The sequence below is a fragment of the Meles meles genome, chromosome 4 (assembly GCF_922984935.1).
Source record: "Meles meles chromosome 4, mMelMel3.1 paternal haplotype, whole genome shotgun sequence".
Taxonomy (NCBI): Eukaryota; Metazoa; Chordata; class Mammalia; order Carnivora; family Mustelidae; genus Meles; species Meles meles.
This window is the reverse complement of record NC_060069.1, coordinates 153,498,201-153,520,415: the sequence shown is the minus strand read 5'-3', so window position 1 is coordinate 153,520,415 and position 22,215 is coordinate 153,498,201. Positions and strand designations below refer to the sequence as shown.

The 22,215-nt window shown below is 41.4% G+C and overlaps 1 protein-coding gene and 1 non-coding gene across 12 annotated transcripts in view; both read right to left on the bottom strand.

Moving 5' to 3' along the window:
* The window catches only part of ITSN1 (intersectin 1), a 212,285-nt gene that overhangs the window by 131,176 nt on the left and 58,894 nt on the right, over positions 1 to 22,215 (bottom strand). For 10 of the 11 annotated variants that reach the window (XM_046002823.1, XM_046002821.1, XM_046002820.1 and 7 more), the window contains 3 exons: positions 13,028 to 13,087; positions 9,742 to 9,834; positions 8,453 to 8,516 (listed from right to left, as the gene is read on the bottom strand). In XM_046002823.1, coding sequence (XP_045858779.1) covers positions 8,453 to 8,516; positions 9,742 to 9,834; positions 13,028 to 13,055 — 185 coding nt within the window. In that variant the 5' untranslated portion in view covers positions 13,056 to 13,087. Of the gene's footprint in view, positions 1 to 8,452; positions 8,517 to 9,741; positions 9,835 to 13,027; positions 13,088 to 21,605; positions 21,626 to 22,215 lie in introns of those variants that run through there. The other variant, XM_046002822.1, reaches the window with a different exon arrangement.
* LOC123941035 lies at positions 16,223 to 16,362 on the bottom strand. Its single transcript, XR_006818138.1, has one exon. It is a non-coding gene; the product is annotated as a U4 spliceosomal RNA (small nuclear RNA).

Genomic DNA, 22,215 nt, shown 5'->3' with positions numbered 1-22,215 from the left:
GGGGAGTCTGAATTCCAATCACCTACTGAGAGCCTGAGGGTCATTCTGCATATGGATCTCGGTCACCTGAATTCGTACATGAACTGAACATTCACATCTTTGTTAATAAGTTTTCTGACGGACTACATGTCTTTTTCTTGTCAGTTTGTAAGAGATTGCTGTATGTTACATCTTTGCTGTCAATTTTATCCGTCAATTGTTGAGTTTTTAAAATTTATCATTGGTCTGTGCTTATCTTTACTGTAAGAAATTCTGTTTTTATACCATATGATTTCACTTACACGTGGAATCCAAAAAACAAAATGAACAAACAAAATTAAACGGTAACAGACTCATAAATGTCAGGCACTGTTACACGCTTGAAACTAATATTATAACACAACTTTTATGAACAAATCCAGACTCTTCTCACGGACTAAAAAATATTTTTGTTGTATATTAAATAATCATATGAAGTGATACCTATTTCTGGATTAATAATTCCCAGTTCAATAGGACAGTGATCTGATCATACTTGCTCCGTGGTACAGTCTGGTATCTGGCAAGACTTTTCCTTTCTTGGGGTGCTTGGGTGGCTCAGTCGGTTAAGTGTCTGAGTCTGGATTTTGGCTCAGATCATGATCTCAGGGCGTGGGATGACGCGCCACGTTGGGCTCCCCACTCAGCTCAGTGTCTGCATGTCCTTCTCCCTCTGCTCCTTCCCCCACTCGCTCTCTACTCTCACTCTGTCTCTCCCAAATAAACAAATAAATCTTTAAAAAAAGATTTTGTTTGGCTATTCACAGATGTTTGTTTTCTTCCCTATGAATTTTAAGATCATTGATCTATTCTACAAACATCCCTACTGGGAACCAAGCTGCAACTGCATTAAAATGCCCACCGAAGACAAGAGCATGTCCATCTGTTCAAATTTACAAACATTTCCTTTAATAAGATTAGGTCACTTTGGGGGCACCTGGGTGGGTAAGTCACTTAACTGTCAGTTAAGCACCAGACTCTTGATTTTGACTCAGGTCATGATCTCAGGGTCGTGGGATGGAGCCCCGTGTGGGACTCCCTACTTAGCAAGGAGCCTGCTTGAGATTTTCTCTCTCAATCTCCCTCTGTCCCTGCCCCTCCACATTCTCTCTCTGCCTCTCTCTAAAATAAATGAAAAATAACTCTGTTTTTAAAAAGGATTGATCAGGGGTGCCTGGGTGGCTCAGTGGGTTAAGCCTCTGCCTTCAGCTCAGGTCATGATCTCAGGGTCCTGGGATCAAACCCCGCATCAGGCTCTCTGCTCAGTAGGGAGCCTGCTTTCCCCTCTCTCTCTCCCTTCCTCTCTGCCTACTTGTGATCTTTCTCTCTGTCAAATAAATAAATAAAATATCTTAAAAAATAAAATAAAAAGGATTGATCACACTTCATGTAAGCAATTACTTTTTATAATTTTTAAAAAGATTTGATTGATTGATTGAGAAAGAGAACACAAACAGGGGAAGGGGCAGAGACAGAAGGAGAGAGAGAATCTCAAGCAGGCTCTACACTGAGCCCAGAGTCCCATGCAGGGCTTGATCCCACAACCCTGAGATCATGAGCTGATCCGAAACCAAGAGTCAGACGCTTATACCTGACAGAGCCACCCAGGCAACCTAGTTACTTTTCTTATTAAATATATTCTTAGGAATTTTTTTTAAGATTTTATTTATTTATTTAACAGAGAGAGAGAGAGAGAGATCACAAGTAGGCAGAGGCAGGCAGAGAGAGAGAGAGGGGTAGCAGGCTCCCCGCTGAGCAGAGAGCCCGATGCGGGGCTCAATTCCAGGACCCTGAGATCATGACCCGAGCCAAAGGCAGAGGCTTAACCCACTGAGCCACCCAGGCGCCCCTATTCTTAGCAGTTTTATCATACCATCACTACTTTATTTTCTTTTTGTTTTTAAGATTTTATTTATTTATTTGACAGAGAGAGATCACAAGTAGGCAGAGGGGCAGGCAGAGAGAGGGGGAAGCAGGCTCCCCGCTGAGCAGAGAGCCTGATTCGGGGCTCGATCCCAGGACTCTGAGATCATGACCGGAGCCAAAGGCAGTGGCTTTAACCCACTGAGCCACCCAGGCGCCCCCATACCATCACTATTTTAAATGGAACACTTCCCTGTTTCCATATTTTGGTGCTTACTTCCAACACAGAAAAATTTCACTTTTAATAATCATTTGTGCTGTATTCAAATATCTTATCAAACTTCTACAAATATTATTTTTTTAAACTACAATTGCTTAGGTTAGCTAAGTATACTATTACATAACTAGCTAAAAAGAGTTAACTTTCATTTCCAATACTTATACACTTCCTTTTTTTTGATTGGTCTTACTGAGTATAAGACATCAATGAATGTGTGAGCATCTTGCTAAGTTCTGGGTTTCAGTGAAAGGGCTGTAGTGTTTCACTGTTTATAGTAAATTTTGGTAACGATCTTTAGAAAGTAACCCGACATATTTAAAAAGTTCCCTTTCTACATATTAGATATGGTGTGTGTGTGTGTCTGTGTGTGTGTGTGTGTGTATTATTTTTTTTTAACATCAAATGCCTACTCAGCATCTGCTGATCCTTTTATCTGTTGCTGTAATACTGAGAGAATGCCTTAATTCTGCACCAAACTTGTACTCATGGCATAAACTCAAGTTGGTCATAATTTTAAATATATTGTGGAGTTCTATTTGCTAATATTTTGTTTTGATTTTTGCATCTATAGTCATAATTGAGACTGTCTCTGGTTGTCTTATTTTTGTGACTATCTTTCAGGTTTTATAAAGGAAGTTAAATATGTGAAATGAGAGGATCAACCTTCCTTCTTTTGTTAAATTTTTCTAAAAAGATACTCAGCTATATTAGATGGTTCTCAGGGAAAAGAAAAAACTTGCCAACAATCAACATCAACATGCACACTTAAAAAAAAACAACAACAACAAAAAAAGGAAGCAGATAGATTCTCACTCCCTATCCCCAACATGGCAGCCCCCCAAACACATTTTTCTAAGGAGAAACAAATATCCAATGTGGGAATAACGACTAGTTGGAGGAGAAGAGACCAGTACCATAAGAGTTTAATTAGAAGAATGTCATGTTTCTAAAAGCCTTCCACTGAATATCTCAGTGGGAGAGGAGAGGAGACATGTAATTCTCAAGTTCCTGGTGCTTGACTTTAAGCCACCCACCACAATCCCAGTTTTTGGAGAATCTTGCGTGATTTTTTCTTAAAACCTTTTTCTCCTCAACTAACAGAATGTAAGTGTTGGGACTCACTGGTAGAGATAACTCAAAGGGTTTTATGCAAACACAGCAGTTATTTCTACTAAGCTCAGCTTTTCCCCCACCCCCCTTCCCCAGTGAAAAAGCTGGAATTCTGGAAGACCTGAAATTCTATTTCTGAAGGTTTCTCTGCAAAAAAAAAAAAAAACCCACCTCAACTCTGCCATCCACTTTCATCTCCCATTTACAGTACACTCATTTCTAATAATCCCCCTGAAAGATGAACTAAAAGCCTAAGAATCCGAAAATTAAATTCACAAAACTTCCAAAGCGAAAAAATACATATGCAAAAAACAAGCTTAGGTCAAACAATAGCTGTTTGTGACTCTTAAAAACGAACTCATCTTAAATACATAGCACACAGCCCTGCAAGAGGCCGGGCTGAGATGAGAAGGGGACCACAGGTATGCTGACACCGTAAGGAAAAAGGAAAAAACAAACCACGTATCCCTCTCCTGCCCTGGAGGTAGGAAAAAGTGCTAAAACTCCAAATGAAGGGCAATCTGGCAACATCTACAGGACTCTCCGTGTGCTTACCCTTGGACCTCACAAATGCACTCATAGGAATTTACTCTGAAGATACACCAACAACATAAAAATATTTATGCTTTAGCTCATTCACTGTTACATTATTAGAAATAACTAACACACACACACACACACACACACACACACACACACACACACACGAGACTGGTTGGATATACTGAGGTGTATCTTCTACAATGAGTACTATGTAACTGTAGGGGAAAAAAACAAACAAACAGAGAAAGGCATCTCTAGGGAATGATACCAGTGATTTCCAGAATGTGCTAAGTGAGAAAAGCAAGGAACAAAAGAACATTTAAAGGTGGTAACCGGTAACCTTTAAGATAAGAAGGAAGAGGAAATAATTAAAATATAGATACACTCATGAGGTATTATGAAGCTGCTGTGTTTTCCAGAAGGATGATAAGAAACTAATTCAGGGCACAGGGACAAAGTGCCTCGCCATGCCATTTTGGTACAAGTTCCCATTTTGGAACCTTGTTCCTGTGTGCCGTACTCAGAAATAGAATTAAGTCCACAATTCACAAAAAAAAGGAGATCCCTAAAGCGAATAAAAAAGGGAAGCGTGTGGTAGGAGCAGGTGGGCAGAGGGAACTACTCTGCGAGAGTGGTCAGGAGGTACTTCTCTGAAACCAGAAGGGTAATCAGCCAGCGAGCTGCATTACAGATTACCGGAGGAGGAAATACCAAGTGCGATGCCCCAGAGGCAAGGAGGAACCCGGTCCATTTCAACAGAGAGAAGGTCAGTGAAACTGGGATACAGAAATTGAGGAAGAGAGACGTACAAAATAAGAGAAGAGGAAAAGAGATGAGGGTCAGCTAGGATTGGGACTTGGAGCCTAGACAGGACTGGGTTTTCTTCTCCAGGGGGAGCTTAGTATGAATTTACTTTTCCCAAAGAGAGTGTGGGACCTGTACGGAGAATGAAATCTAAAGAGGGAAGTGTGAGAAAGACTCCAGTGGACAGTAGCAATGGAGACAGAAAGAAATGGCCAGAATGGGGAGAGAGTCTGTAAATGGAAACAAAAGATGTGTTGAAGGCGTAGGATGAGGAAAAGAGAGGAACCAAGCGTGGCTCCCAGCAGCTGGACAGATGCCTGATGCCCTGCACTGAGGATGGGGGCGATGAGGGATGGAGGCAAGGGGAACAAGAGTCCAGGACGCCTTTTTGGGGAGGGGGATGAGTCTGGCAAATTGATCTTGTTGAGGGCTGAAGGTTCTTCTGCCCTATGCACAGAAGTGTTCTAAGAAACTAGATGCTATACAGCTGGTGGCCAACACCCACGCCCCACCCTTGGGCAGATCGCCAAGCTGTTCTCGTATTTGCCTTTATGTCTCTGGATCCTGCCTTCTGTCTCAGGGCCCATGCCCAGGTGGGCCTCCCTTCACCTCATTTCTCTCCTTAGAAGGCCCTAATCTCTGTTTCTGTGGCCCCTTACTGCCTCTGATGCCAAAGCCTTCTTCATTCAGCCACTTTATTTCCTGGACCCACAAGGCTCCTGTCCACCCCCCTCTGCTTCCTTCTTTTCCCTCTGCACACTAGGCCAAGGCTGGAACAACTTTAAGTATCCTAAGTTGCCAAAAGGATACAGGATTATTTGCCAGTTTCCTTTCGGTTCCTTATTAGTAAGACAATTTCTAGGAAGTTATACCATCTTTGGCCACTGTTACGCTTTGGCATTACACACACTGACTTGACTCCATCCTCTGGAAATTCAGGTTTTCCTGTAGTATTAACTAGAAAGCGGACTGGAAAGATAAGCAGCCCCAAAGAATTAGTAGGTTACAGTTTAAAAGTTCTCAAACTAGGGGAGCCTGGGTGGCGTAGCCTGGTTAAGCTTCCAACTCTTGATCTCTGCTCGGGTCTTGATCTCAGGGTCATGACTTCAAGCCCTGCACAGGAGCCCACATAAAAAAATAGAGAGGGAGAGATCAATGTTCCAAACTAGCTAACTGGAATACAGCTTGCACCTGGAACAAAAACCGTCCAGGTGTATAACACATGTATCACTCATGGATTCGCACTGAGATCCACAGCAAGGAAAATAATGCCCAGAGAGACAGAGATGATTACAGTCCCTACCTCTCAATCCAGTACTTTCTTCTTCCCCACACGACTGACAAAAGGGACTGCCCAAACCTTCAGACTCCAACCCAACCCTCCTTCTACCAAAAGGGTCACTGGCCTTCCCTGGGACCCCACCAGAAAAACCGTAAGAGAACATAGGATGAGCACAGAGACAGGGAGTGAAAACTATTTCAACTGGATCAGCTGTTATTATTTATACATTTAAAAGCCTAACTCTGGGGCGCCTGCATGGCTCAGGTCGTGATCTCAGGGCTCTGGGATAGAGCCCCGAATCGGGCTCTCTGCTCAGCAGGGAGACTGCTTCCTCCTCTCTCTGAGTGCTTCTCTGCCTACTTGTGATGATCTCTCTGTCAAATAAATGAAGAAAATCTTAAAAAAAAAATTTTTTTAGAGGGGAAAAAAAAGCGAAATGTACTAGATGATGCTTTATTTTTCCATTACGCTTATTATCATGTGACAATTTTTATACTGCTCTTAAGTATACCCTTTCACCAAACTGCAATTTCTATGAAAGCATGGGTTTTGTCTGTTCTGTCCACTGCTGCATCCCGAGCACCTACAATAGTCACTGCCCCACAGAAGACATTCAATAAGTATTTTTCCACTGCTGAATGAATAAATGTTAAGGGAGATTTTCCAGAAGCAGATATGCATCATAAAACTGCTTCTCGAATGAATATTCATAGATTGGGAATATGACATAAAAGCAGAATTCAAGGGAAGATGTAATGCCTGCGAAAGGAAGGTGCTAGTGAGTGACCCTGACTGCTGGTGCGAAAGACAATCATACGCCAGAACGCAGAGCAAAAGAAAGCTTCTTCACAGTGAACACGAATGTCACGTGTCTCTCGGATTTAACTCAGGCACTTAACTGCCAGGTCAGCGCCCCTATGCTCACATGAGCATGAGTTCTCGCTCCCCTGCCCCCCACCATCCCACCCCTTTATTTTAAAAGCAATTCCAAAACCCTGGGTTATGTGCCTCTCCCAGCTCGAAGTGGATCAGAAGAGCTAGAAGGGCATCACAGAAGCAGCTCACCAACTGGAAGAGACGGTCTGGCAGCCAGTGTGCTGACAACCAGGAAAGGGAACATGAAGCAGACACCCAAAAAAGCACAGGAGTCTGGGATCGTTCAGTTTCAATTCCAATTTATCTGTGTACAAATATATCTGTATTTCCCATGAGAGTTTTGCTCTTCAGAACACAGTAAATGATTTTCATACTGCTAACACTGGTCATCAAGCTTGGACCACATTCTGCAGACTCTGCTTGAAGGCCACAAGGGACTAGTCAATCTTTATTAATTTCCATTATATTGTTAAGAAAGGTCAATCATGGGGCGCCCGGGTGACTCAGTGGGTTAAGCCTCTGCCTTCGGCTCAGGTCATGATCTCAGGGTCCTGGGATCGAGCCCAGCATCAGGCTCTCTGCTCAGTGGGGAGCCTGCTTCCCCTCTCTCTGCCTGTCTCTCTGCCTCCTTGTGATCTCTCTCTCTGCCAAATGAATAAAATCTTAAAAAAAATGAAAGGTTGATCATTTCAGGGGACAGCCAATGAGATGGACAATTTAGTTATGGGGACTCCCCAGTCCCTGATGATGACAGCGGTACCACTTTGGGTTTTGTTTTGAGGGTCTATTACATGCTGGGCCCCACACTAAGTCCCTTATCTACAGCGTTTTATACAGTCCTTTATATACTGATTTTTTTTCAACAATCCTGTTAGGAAAATACATCTGCCCATTTTCTAGATTAAAAAACAGAGGTCAGAAAGGGTGAATACATGCTCAAATGATGAAGACCGAATGTGGTGCAGCTGGGATTCAAATACAGGTGAGTGACTACAAATCCTGTCATCTTTCTACTACACAGCGAGCCACCCCCACACCACCAGTAAAGCCTGGAAATGAGGTATGAACTGCGAGACTGCACAGTGCGAGGAAAACGGGACTTCTTGCAACAGACCTCAGCATGGCGTGACCAAAGTCATAACTCCAAAATCCAAAATATTTGCCGCTCTTTTTTATTGTCCCTTTCTGTACTGTACGTTCAAAGGACTGAATGCTTATATTGTGATAGTTAATCAAGGAATTCAACAGTATTTATTATGCATTGACCTTGTACAACACTGTCATAAATACAAGTTAAGGCTGTTTCACTACTGGCCCTCAAATATTTTCCTTACCTTGTGGTCGTGAAAGAGAACCACTGCACAAGAGAGCAAGAAATGTGGGACATTCGGACTGAGTATGGGCGATGGGGATAAAGCTAGAACAAATTCATGAGAAAATATCAAAATGTAAATTTCTCCACTGGAAGTTCAGTTTTTTGACAGCGTTATCCTACAAATGTCATCCCTTTTCCTTTTAATGTTCCATAGGAAAAGATACTTTTCAGAAGTACTCCCTGGTAAGAAGTTGTAGAGTATGTCAGATTTGAGATTTTTGTTTCCTTTGAGATCTAAAGAAGTCATATTACTGGAATATTTTATTTTACCTCCTTCTGCTTCTGTGACGTTCCAACTTACCATATCTGTGCTAAAACAGGTTGAGGTAACCCAGACTGAAAAAAAAAGTTTCTAGCTTGATCACCTGTAAATGAAATAGAAAAAGTTTCAGAAAAAACAGCTGACAGATATCTTCTTACAGGAAAATTGCAAAAATAAGAGACTAGTAATTCTGCAAATACTGACTTAAACATATGCTAAAAGCCAAATGGTAAGTGTATAAGCAACGGTAAAATGAATCCATCAGACTGACGAATCCACTGACTTTAGAACCTAACGCTTTAAAAATTCATGTCAAAAAAGGGCCTAATAAGTGTAGGCATAGACTGTCCACTTTAATCTGCTATTAAGTAAGCTGGGACAGCTACACATACGACAAAGCCCATCTACCGGAAGGAATCCCCGGGAAACCAATGACCCACACTTCTCCTTTTTAAGTTCCCTGTGACTCCTATTATCTACATGCCAAATGGTTGGTGCTTCTGGTATATTTATGGGGAAAAAGTAAAAATGATTACAAGAGTCACATCAACAATTAATAATTAATAGTTTAAAGAGAACTGTGATACACACACACACACACACACACACACACACACACACACACACACAAGTCCCCAGGAAATCCAGATCCCATTTTTCCTAAAGCTATCTCCAAAAGATTAACCTAATAGAAAAGATAAGAGGAAACTCAGGGGCACCTGGGGGGCTCAGTCGATTCAACAACTGACTTTTGGTTTCAGCTGGGGTCATGATCTCAGGGTCCTGAGATCAGCCACCACGTCAGGCTCCGTGCTCAGCACAGAGTCTGCTTGTCCCACTCTCTCCTCTTCCCCCCTCCCTCCCTCATGAGCACGTAAATAAAGAAATAGGTAAATATTTAGGGAAAAAAAGAAAAGAAAGAAAAAACAAAGTACAAAAGGAACTTTAGGGATACAGCACTAAGAGAATTCTGTTATTGTTGTTTTTTTAAATATTCAGAATCTGTTCATTTAGTTACATTTCCCAAACCAGTTCGAGACCAAAATTAAACAAGCATTTTACACCGCTTTACTACTTAAGAGAATGTGGTTCACTGACCTTTACCAATTCCCATCAGTGATAAGCCCAAAACAAGTGGCTTGACATCCACAAAGGGGTGCAAACAGGTTTGAATGCAGTAGAGGAAAAGCAACTGAAAAAATACAGGCCCAAGACAAAGGCAGATGTCCCCTGGGTCATATGTGCCCACCTTAGCTTTGCATAACAGATTTTCCACAGACAGAAGCACTAATGATAAATAAAAATGTAAAAATATGGATTCCAATTACCAGTAATAAATCCAGATATTGGCTTTAAACTATGGAACTGCTGATCATGCTTCGCTCTTTCCTCTACAGTTATGGCCCAAATATCCAGGCTGCCTGGAACCCAAAGAAAAGACAAATTATTCAATGCAAAAAGAATACCAAAGTGCTCACATGCACTATTGCCCTCGTACTTCCAGATTCTTTCCCATTATGTTATCAATAATCTCATTAATTGGGGCGCCTGGGTGGCTCAGTGGGTTAAAGCCTCTGCCTTCCCCTCAGGTCATGATCCCGGGGTCATGGGATCGAGCCCCACATTGTGGTCTCTGCTCAGCAGGGAGCCTGCTTCCCTTCCTCTCTCTGTCTGCCTCTCTGCCTACTTGTGATCTCTGTCTGCCAAATAAATAAATAAAATCTTTAAAAATAATAATAATAATAATCTCGTTAATTAACGTCTCTTTATCCTTGGAAGTTATGCATATAAGTTAGAAAATGAAAACAGGCCAAAATAAGAAAGATACTGGGACAAATTCTTTTTTTTTTTTTTTTTTTTTTTTTTTTTTTTTTTTTTTTTTTTTTTTAAATATTTTATTTATTTGACAGAGAGAAATCACAACTAGGCAGAGAGGCAGGCAGAGAGAGAGGAGGAAGCAGGCTCCCTGCGCAGCAGAGAGCCCGATGCGGGGCTCGATCCCAGGACCCCGGGACCATGACCCGAGCCGAAGGCAGAGGCTTTAACCCACTGAGCCACCCAGGCGCATCTTGTCCTATAATCTTATAGCTAGCAGGACTGTATAAGACATAAGTTAAGGGGCGCCTGGGTGGCTCAGTGGGTTAAGTCGCTGCCTTCGGCTCAGGTCATGATCTCAGGGTCCTGGGATCGAGTCCCGCATCGGGCTCTCTGCTCAGCAGTGAGCCTGCTTCCCTCTCTTCTCTCTGCCTGCCTCTCTGTCTACTTGTGATCTCTCTCTGTCAAATAAATAAATAAATAAAAATCTTAAAAAAAAAAAAATTTTAAAAAAAGACATAAGTTAATAGTCATTTATTTACATAAACTCAAGCAACAAACCAATTTAAAACAATATTTTCAGGTGTTTTAAATGTCACGAGAAAGTTACGCACAAAGCGGAGTTTCATAATTCATATCGCAAATGATTCCCTGAAAATCTTTTTGGAGTGACAAAAATATTGAAATACTGGATTGTAGTGATGATTACACAACTCTGTAAAGTAACGAAAAGTCACCGCATCGTACAGTTAAAACGGGTGAATTTCATGCTATGTAAACTATACCGCAACAAAGACGTGTTTGAAAACGGGTATCCTGGAAAAAGACAAAGGCAAACTGAAGGGAAGGGGATTTGGGTTCTCCTTCAATGTCAGCTCTAAGACGGACCAGACGCCCCTTCACTTCTGAGATCTTCCTCACTTTCGTCGTAGGTCTCCTCAGTGTCTTCAAAATAATTTTAGCTTACATAGACGGAAGACCGTCACACGTTCAGATGCTCCCAAAAGGTGAGAACAGGCAATATGTATGTTCATACAAAATACGAATGTGACTGGCACAAAAGCAAAATGTCTGAATGTCACACCTCCCCTCTCTACGCTGTCTGGCCGGACAGTGACAGGAAGGGTGGGATCCAGTCAGTCGCCGGAAACATAATTACTGGCCACTTCCTATGTGCCAGGCACTGTGTCGGGCATCAGAGACACTGAAGTGACTGAAACAGATATGATCCCTTCACTCAGAGGCCTTGGAATCCCACAATTCCTCCTGCCCTGTTGAAATCGTCCCTAGAACGATAAACTGAAGCAAAAGCAAAAACACAACAAAACACAAACCTGCCCAGTAACTAAGAAGAGGGACAAAAAAAAGAGTTTAGAGGGTTCTGTACTGGAAATCTGCAGGGACTTCAACGGATGTGATCAGGGGTGGTGATTCGTGCCTCACTCTCCTCATGACTGGTCAGACAGTTGCCAAAAGGAAGCCATAATAACGGCAACCTCTCTTTAAACAAAACAAAACAAAATAAAAACCAGGCCAGTAAGCAAAACTAATATTTACCACTTTCATCATAATATTGGGAATATTACCTAAAAAACAAACAAAAACCCCACTTTATGCAGATTCATATGTTTTAAGCAAATAAAGTAAAACAAACAAAAATGTCCTGCTTCCAATTTGGGTTTTGGGAAAAGTACAGAATAAATGACCCAGTCACTTGGATGAATACAACTGTGAAGAGAAAACAGTGAAAGGCAGAGGGGACACGTGAACTGAGAGCTATGTCTGGACCCTGATGTGAACCAACAAACCCATAACAAAAAAAGGTCTGAAGACTGTCAGGGAAATTCTAACACTGCCTTGATAGATGAGGTTATTAACGAATTATCATGAATTTTATAGGTATGACAATGGTATCATAGTTATGTCTTTGAAAGCGTTCTTATCATTCAGAAACACATGCTAAAATATTTGTGGATGATCTGAAATGATGCCCGGGAGTTGCTTCCAAGGAATCCAGAAGAAACAATATTAAAAATAGGGTTCAGAGGAGCACCTGGCTGGCTCAGTGGGTTAAGCATCTGCCTTGGGCTCAGGTGGTGACCCTGGGGTGCCGGGATAGAGTCCTGAGTCCTGCTGTGTGGGGAGTCTGCTTCTCTCTGCCCCTCCCTCCTGCTCTGCTCTCTCTCGCTATCCCTCTCTCAAATAAAAAATAAAATCTTTTTTTAAAAATATTTTATTTATTTGACAGACAGAGATCGCAAGTAGGCAGAGAGGCAGGCAGAGAGAGAGGAGGGAAGCAGGCTCCCCGCCGAGCAGAGAGCCCTATGTGGGGCTCCATCCCAGGACCCTGAGATCATGACCCGAGCTGAAGGCAGAAACTTTAACCCACTGAGCCACCCAGGCGGCCCTAAACAAGTAAAATCTTAAAAAAAAAAAAAAAAGAGGAGCACCTGGGTGGCTCAGTGGTTTAAGCCTCTGCCTTCGGCTCAGGTCATGATCCCAGGGTCCTGGAATCGAGTCCCGCATCGGGCTCTCTGCTTGGCGGGGAGCCTGCTTCCTCCTCTCTCTCTCTGCTTGCCTCTCTGCCTACTTGTGATCTCTCTCTGTCAAATAAATAAATAAAATCTTTAAAAAAAAAAAAAAGGGTCTCAGGGCACCTGGCTACCTTAGCCGATAGAGTATGTGACTCTTGATCTCAGGGTCAGTGGGCATGGAGGCTACTTAAAAAAAAAAAGAAAAGGGAAGAAAAAAGAAAAAGGTCTCGAATACATTAAAAGAGAGAAATGTCTGAAAACTTACCTCCAAAAGGTGTTGGAAACTGAGCCATGGTTCTGTCACTTTTACCTTGCTAATTGACGCCTGTAATTGAAATACGACATTTAAGTTTCTGAAAACTTCACTTCCTATACACTTACAAACACACTAACACGCTGGCTTTAATGATCGGAAGTGGCAGCGGTGCCAGCGCTGGGGGACAGCACTGCACATCAGAGTCATGACCAAGGGGTTCGTTCATTCATTCTCTGCAGTTTCTAGTGCCAGGTCCAAGGAGGGGCCCTGGGGACGCGGATGTGAGACTCTCGGAAACAAGAGTCCTTCAGTCTGGGAAGTGACATTAGCAGCTTAGGACAGCCTGTTTGTTCCATCACTACTGGTGGGTTGTTACTCTTTAAACACACGCTCTTTTCCCCCATCTACACATATCCGCCCATCTGCTTGGTGGGCTCAACACTGGCTTCTTTAAATGAGCACATAGTACACGCTGCACACTTGTAGGTGCTTTAGAGCTCTTATCCCTTCATCGTCACAGCCCTATGACACAGGTGAGACGCACGGGTATGTCCATGCCCTTATTATAGAGCAAGAAAACGAGAATCAGAGAGATGAAGTGATTCGAGCAACACCACACATTTGGCGGCAGAGCTGGATTTGAGCAGGGTCAGCAAACCCCAGAGCCTGTGTTCTACCCCCAAGAAACACTGCCAATTTTGCGAAAGGCTGTAAACAACATCTACTGTTCTACCGTCCAGAATACCAGACACAGGCCCAAGGCTCCAAAATCCCCACCAGGCATTATTTGTTCAAGAAGAGCCGATGTGAAACCAACCCCAGCGTCTTCCCCAACAAAAGTAATCCACAATGAGTATCATCCTTACGCTTAACAACATGGTAGATGCCTACAGTTAAAAAGGAGTACTAAATACTCACACACGGAACAATTTAGACACATTTAGATTTTTAAAATGACAGTCCCCTGCCCTAACACTCTTCAATTTTACAGTCCAACCTGTCCATGGATTTTTCCCCCCCAACTATCGTATTTTTAAACTTCCAAGAGCTCTTCCTTGTTCTCAACCCTTCTGTCCTACTACTCTGTCCTTTCTTTTAATGACACATCTTTTACTCTCCTGATTTTTAATTTTTTTAACCTGGGAAGGGGGCGGGAAGGGAGTATGTTGCTCTTTCCTTGTCTTGGTTCTTACACTTGTCTCCTTTTTTGTTTGTTGGCTGATTGTTTTGGGTCTCTCTCACTTTGGAGGCTTTCCTCCTCTCTCGGGTGATCCCTGGCCGCTCCTTCATATTTAAGAATAAGGCACTAAAAAAGCAGGCCTGGGTGCCAGGTCTGCTGACAGATGGGCTTCTGCACGTGATGGTCAGACATGCCCAGTCCCATTTCACTGGGACACCTCCAAACGTCAGTATGCACAGGTCTTGTCGCTGAAGCCATTCAGTTTGCCAGACAGAAGGGTACAGGGAGGGTGCTGGCTTTGCGGGGCGGGGGGCAGAAAAGAAAGGAAGACATGAAGCGGCCTATGCTTCCATTTGTACGCTAGCACGTACGCCCTTTATCTTCAGTCCCAGGCTTCACTCAGAGGTCAGCAGCCTCTGTGGGTCTACAAAAAACGGGACTGAAGCAGTCACCTCTCTGCTGGGGATGCAGGAGAAGACATTCCCAAAGATCTGAATACAGATTTTTTTTTAAAGACTGTATTTATTTATTTGACAGAGAGAGATCACAAGTGGGCAAAAGGCAGGCAGAGAGAGAGGGGGAAAAGCAGGCTCCCTGCTGAGCAGAGAGCCCAATGCCGGGCTCAATCCCAGGAACCTGAGACCATGACCTGAGCCAAAGGCAGAGTCTTTAACCCAGTGAGCCACCCAGGAGCCCCCTGGATACAGATTTTTAAAGAACTTCCATTTCAGCTGGAGAACTGACCTCTGTCTTTGGCAGCCACCAAACACTCTGAAGCCTGTCAAGACATTCCTGGGGCCAGCTGACTTGTCCTCCACCTTCATCATCCCTCCGTAGGCACTAAGTTGCACCTTCCTCTGAACTCAGTTACCATTCCATTCACTCTCTGGTTCCAGAAAATTCTTTTTTTTTTTTAAAGATTTTATTTATTTATTTGACAGAGAGATTACAAGTAGGCAGAGAGGGGGAAGCAGGCTCCCTGCTGAGCAGAGAGCCCAACGCGGGGCTCTATCCCAGGACCCTGAGATCAGGACCTGCACCAAAATCGAGAGTCACATGCTCAACTGACTGTGCCACCCAAGTGCCCCAATAATTTTCCAGAAAACTTTAATGTGTTTCATTTCACTTAATCTTCATAATGCTCTTTAAACGGACAGATCGCAACTGTTTTTTGCTGAACTTACAAAAGCTCTCATTTTTAAAACCACAGTAAGACAAGGGGCACCTCGGTGGCTCAGTGCGTTAAGCCTCTGCCTTCAGCTCAGGTCATGATCCCAGGACCTGGGATCAAGCCCCACATCGGGCTCTCTGCTCAGCAGGGAGCCTGCTTCCCTCTCTCTCTCTCTCTGCCTGCCTCTCTGCCTACTTGTGATCTCTCTCTGTCAAATAAATAAGTAAAATCTTTAAACAAAACAAAACAAAATCATAGTAAGGCAAATGAAACATAAGAAAACATTCTGTTCTGTTCTACTTTCCTCCTATACTATTTACTGCAAAATAAAGAAAAGCAATTGATTTATCGATCTTCTTGGTACCCAACCACTTTACTACATTTTCTTCCTGGTGCTAAGTCTCTCTGATGAGTCTTTCCGGTTTTCTAGATCTATATTCTCTAGGAATAAAGAATTTAAGCTTACATTATGTGCCCAAACCAATAAATAGCTAAGCTATTTAACAGCTGGGACAGGAGGAACTTTTATATTTCCCTTGTCATGCTGATGGTTTTGGCATTTCATAACCAATGAAATGGGTTCTGAATAGTTATGTTTGCTGTTGTGTTTTGGTAAATACCTTTTAGACATTTAGGCAGTTTCCTATTATTCTTATTTGACTTGAAATTTTCATTAGAAATAGCTGCTAAATTTGTTCAGAGGCTTTTTTGGAGTATTTAGTGAGATGGTCATGTATTTCGTTTTTAAGTAGCAGACTATAGTGACATATTTCCTAATACAAATTATCCTAGAATTTATGTAATTAAACCCAACTCAGATATGCATGCTAGTCTTTTACTACATAACCACACCCAATTTGCTCATATTTTCTTCAGAATTTTTGCTTAGGAAATCTTCTGTATAATTCTACACAACAGAGAATCGAGAAAAAATAGCAATAATCACGCCTCGGATAAACCTCATTGGCTACAATACTGCCACTGTGCAAAGCTTAGACTCGAGAGAAAATAGATGTATTTGTATCTTACTATGAATTGCCCCAATGATCTTTTAAAAAGGTATAATACATTTAACAGATCAAGAAATACACGTAAATGTAAAGATTTAACAGTTAAAAGGCCCCAAGAAAAAATAATTTTAAGGTTGTGTTTGAACTAACCTTCAAGGAACAAGTAATTCCTTTTACTAAAACCATTCCACGGAGAAAGATCAAATATTACTCAACTTGGGTTAAGAAATTAGCATCACCACTACTAAACTGTAACTAGGAAAGCATAGACTATGGTCACTTTTCTGTAGATATAGTAATTTTATACCTCACTTTAAACGTTTTACAGCTATTTTGAGAGAGTCACACAGTCTGCCCAAGTAGTACAACTCCTATGGTCCAAAGAACACTAATCATCATCAACTCCTTGCAAAGCATTTAAGAGTATTTGCTGTTCAACGTCCTTCCTAGAATTCAGGAAATAATTCCCACCCTCTGTGAACCTCTTCCGCAAAAGCGTTCACCTATTACGAGCAACGTTAGACAAAATTTGTCTTCTCATCCTTCTAACCTCCCTCTCTGCTTCCCCTTCATCTGACATCCATTAGTGACCAGGGAATGCGCTGTAACCCAGCCTATGCCCCACACTTGTGAACTAACGCCCTTCTCTCTCTTTCCTCCCCCGTTCCTTAACTGTCACTGGTCTCAGCTGGATATTGGTAAGGAATGGACCTAATAAGAACTAAGCCACAGAGGTATGAAGATGATGTACCTTCCAGACTTATTAACACAAAAGCCCAAACGCTGTTTGAAGGATAAGATTGGAATAGTCCCCCACACACTTCTTTTTACCACAGGGGTTTCAAATGCCATTCATAAATAGGTTCTGCTCAGTTCCTAGGGAACCCCAGACAATGGTAGTAACACAGAGACGAAGCAAATGGGCCAAACCTTGCAATCCCACCTTCTTTTCAGTTCTATGCTACACAGACAAACCATGGTGATAACATCGTGGTTCAAGGTGTTTTGTTCCTTCTTTGAATATAGTGGTTGTATGTATTACTATAATTTGAAAAAATAAAAGAAGTTGTAAAAAAAGAAAAAAGAAGAAGAAGAAGAAGAAGAAAAGAAAGAAAGAGAGAGAAAATACCACATATCCAAGATTTCTAAATGTAAAAAGCCAGAGTTCTAGTTTGGCTAAAATAGTATATGCCCACTACAGGCCCTCTGTCCCACTACTCAAGACTAAAAACTGGGCACGAACTTTAAAAAGCAATTCCCTGAGGACAGTAAGAAAGAAAAGCAGACAGATTTTAGAAGAGAGTCAAAAGCTCCCCCCATTTTTGTTCACGTTCCGCTAGTAGCTCTGGCCCAAGGGTGGGCCCAGACGTGGAGGGAGGCAGAGGAGCAAAGAGTAAAACTCTGACAGAAATCCAGTCTTGGAGAGCCTGGGTGGCTCAGTAGTTAAGTGTCTGCCTTCGGCTCAGGTCATCATCCCAGGGTCCTGTATTGAGCCCTGACAGCCCCCATCGGGCTCCCTGCTCAGCAGGAAGCCTGCTTCTCTCCCTCCCCCACTCCCCCTGCTTGTGTTCCCTCTCTCCTAGTCTCTGTCTCTGTCAAATAAATAAATAAAATCTTAAAAACAAAAACAAACCCAGTCTTTCTGGGCAAAGGGACTAATGAAAATGGCCTGTATGCACAGGAGAGTGTAAGGATCACGTAATTCTATAAATGGACTCCCACAAGACTCAGGCTCATACCTGAGCTGCAGGACAAAACACAAGCAGCACAGCAAAGGTCTTGAAAACTGATCTCACAATGGAACCTCTGTGTGCAGAGAGCACACAGAACTTGTAGTTTGAACCTAATCAGGATGAAGACCTGCTAAAACAAACACCAGCATTGTGCAGGGAATTAACACAGCACACAGAACCAGACATGAAATTCCCAGGATCCAGGATGTAATCCAAAATTACTCGACATACGAAGAACTAGGAAAATCTCACAAATTCTCAAAGAAAGGACCTGTTATCAGTAGGTCCCAAATCCTAGATGATACAAACACTGAAATTATCATAAAGACTTTTTAGAGCAGTTATCATCCCTATGTTCCAGGAGGTAAAGGTAAACACAAATGAAAGGACTGAAAATACACAAGACCTCAGCAGAGAAGAAAACACTAGTTTAAAAAGAATCAAACAGGAATTTAAGAGAGAAACTTAGACCATCAAGCATGAAGGAAGAAGAACAGAAATGGTAAATATCTGTGTAAATATAAAATTATATTTTTCCTATAATTCTCCTTAAGATATGTAGACTGTTGAAAGCAAATATTGTTAACACTGTCCAGTAGGGCTTTCAATATACATAAATGTGATACCTATGACAACCTTTAATATAGTCTGTACCATAAGAGTAAAGGGACTTACATGGTGCAATCCTTCTGCATTTTATTTGAAGTAGTATAATATAACCTGTAAGCAGACTATGAAAGTTAGGTAAATATATTTAATCCCTGGAGCAACTACTTAGAAAAATAAAAATAAAAAATGAGTATAGTGAAAAAGTAAATAGATAAATGAAAACAGAATGTTAAAAATTACTGAAATAATTTTTAAAAGGCAGGAAAAGAGAAAAATAAACAGAGAGGACAAACAAAACAAAAAAATGGCAGGTCTAATTCTAACATACCAATAATGACATTAAATTTTAATGGTCTAAATACTGAGGAAGATAATAGCTGAGGGAAAAAAAAAAAAAAAAAGCAATGAAACCAAACTCTGGTTCCTTGGGGAAAAAAAATGACAAGCCCTGGGCGCCTAGGTGGCTCAGTCGGGTAAGCATGTGCCTTCAGCTCAGGTCATGATTTCAGGGTCCTGATATGGAGCTGCACTTTGGGCTCCCTGCTCAGTGGGGAGTCTGCTTCTCCCTCCGCCCCCCCACCTGTTTGTGCTCGTACTCTCTCTCTCTCATAAATCAATCAATCAATCAATCAATCAATAAAATTTTTTCAGGATTTTCTTTATTCATTTAAGAGAGAGAGACTGACAGAGACAAAGAGAGAGGACAAGCAGGTGGAGAGGCAGAGGGAGAAGGAGAAGCAGACTCCCTGCTGAGCAGGGAGCCCCACATGGGGTTCAATCCCAGGATCTGGAGATCATGACCTGAGCGGAAGGCAGACACTTAGCCATCTGAGCTACCCAGGTTCCCCAAAATAAACAAAATCTTAAAAAAAAAAAAAAAAAAAAAGACAAGCCCTTTCTGAGATTGATTAAAAGAGAGAGAAAACAAATCTGACCAGAATTACCATTAATCCTAAACACATTAAAATGGTAAGAAATACTAAAAACAACTTTATGTCAACAAGTTTGACGAGGTGGATGAACAAACTTCTTGGAAAATAAAACTTACCAAATTGATTCAAGGAGAAATAGAATATCCATGTATTCCTATGCTTATTAAGGGAACTGATTTTATTTTATTTTATTTTTATTTTTTTAAAGATTTTATTTATTTATTTGACAGACAGAGATCACAAGGAGGCAGAGAAGCAGGCAGAGAGAGCGGGGGAAGCAGACTCCCCACTGAGCAGAGAGCCTGATGCTGGGCTCAATCCCAGGACCCTGGGATCATAACCTGAGCCAAAGGCAGAGGCTTTAACCCAAAGAGCCACCCAAGTGCCCCAAGGAACTGATTTTATTAATAGAACCCTTCCCAAAAAGGAAAACTGCATTTTCAGATGGTTTCACCGGTGACTTCTACCAAACATTCAAGGAAAAAAAATAATACAAAAGCTATGCAAACTTTTTCAAACAACAGAGGGATCAGTGGCCAACTCGTGTTTTGCAGCCAGAATAATGCTAATAACCGACAGATATTACCCCTCAAAAAATTAGAAGACAAGATACTAAGGAATATAGATGCCAAAATCTTTCAGAAGATACTAAAACTTTGATCTTAATACTATAAAGAAGGATAGTAAAACATGACCAAGTAGGGTTTACCCCAGAAATATAAGATTTGCTTACCATTTGATAATCAGTTAATGTAATTTACCATATCAAAAGAATAAAGCAAGAAACCCCAATATGATCATTTCAATAAATGTGTGGGGGAGGGGGGTTGACAAAAACTCAAACCCAGTAATGATAAAAACTCACAGATAACCAGGATTAGTAGGAAACTTCCTCAGATATAGGGCATCTATGAAAACCTATAGCTACACCTTAGTTAATGGTTTATACTGAATTTCTCCCTTTAGGGCACCTAGGTGGCTCAGTCAGTTAAGCGTCTGCCTTTGGCTCAGGTCATGATCCCAGGGTCCTGGGATGGAGCCCCACAGTGGACTCCCTGCTCAGCGGAGAACCTGCTTCTCCCTCTCCCTGTGCTGCTCCCCCTACTTGTGCACTTTCTCTCTTTGTCAAGTAAATAAATAAAAAAAATAAAAAGACAATTTCTCTCCAAGAGATAGGAAAAAGGCAGGAAAATTTGCTTTTGCCAGTCCTATTCAACATTGTTCTGGAGGTTCTGGCCATTGAAATAAGGTAAGAAAAACAGCAAAATAATAGTTAAAAGATTGGAAAAGAACAATATGAACTCACCCTACTTACAGAAAACTCCAAGGAATCCACTAAATATAATAAGTAAATTTACCAAATTCTGGTTTTGCAAAGTGATGTAGCAAAATTACAAGATAAAAGGTTAATAACATATTAAAAATCAACTGAATTCTCATATAGTGCAAACAAATAACTGGACAGTGAAATTAGACAGACAATCCCATTTACAGCAGTGCCAAAAAATGTAGAGGTCCTAGGTATAAATTTAATAAAAGACATCCAGGGGGACCTGGCTGGTTCAGTCTGTAAAGCTTGCAACTCTTGATCTCAGGGTCCTGAGTTTAAGCCCCACATTGGGCATAGAGCTTACTGAAAAAACAAAACAAACAAAAGACATCCAAGGCCTCTACACTGAACACTACAAAACACTGGAGGACGGGTGCAGAAATTAAGGAAGACCTATATAAATGGAGAGATATACTAAGTTCATGGACCAGAAAATTCAGTATTGTTAAAATTAAAATTCTCTCCAAATGGATCTGTATATTCAATGCTATTCTAATCAAAACTGCAGCAGGCTTTTTAGAGGAAACTAAATAAGCTCATATTAAATTTACATGGAAATGCAAAGGACCTAGAATAGCCATAGCAGTTTTTAAAAAGAACAAAATTGGAGGACTTACCCTACCTGGTTTCAAGATTTACTATGAAGCAACAGTAATCAAGATCTTTGGAACCTGCGTAAAGGGAGACATACCAGATCAATGGAGCAGAAAACAGGAGTTCAGAAATAGACTTACACAAGCTTAGTGAATTCATTTTTAATAAAGTAGCAAGGGCAAATCACTAGAGGGAAAAAAGGGCTTTTCAACAAACAGAAGTGGATCAACTGGATACCCATGTGGAAAAAAAGAAAAAAAAACCAAAAACATTGATTCTAACTTCTTATTATACACAAAAATTAACTCAAAATGGGTCAAATTTTGAAATTTAAATTTGAACTAATTTAAAGCCATGTATTTTAACATGACCCTGAGCTAGACAATAATTTCTTAGGACTCAAATAAGTGTGACTTATTTACCAAAACAAAGGGGGGAGAGTGGGGGTTGGGTGTCATCAAAATGAAAAGTTAGCTCTTCAAAAGTACCATTAAAAAGAGAAAAAGGCAAGCTATAAAGCAGGAAAAATACATTTGCACATAATCATCAGACAAAGAAACTATACTCAGAGTATACAAGGAACTTTTTTTTTTTTTTTAAGATTTTATTTATTTATTTGACAGGGAGAGATCACAAGT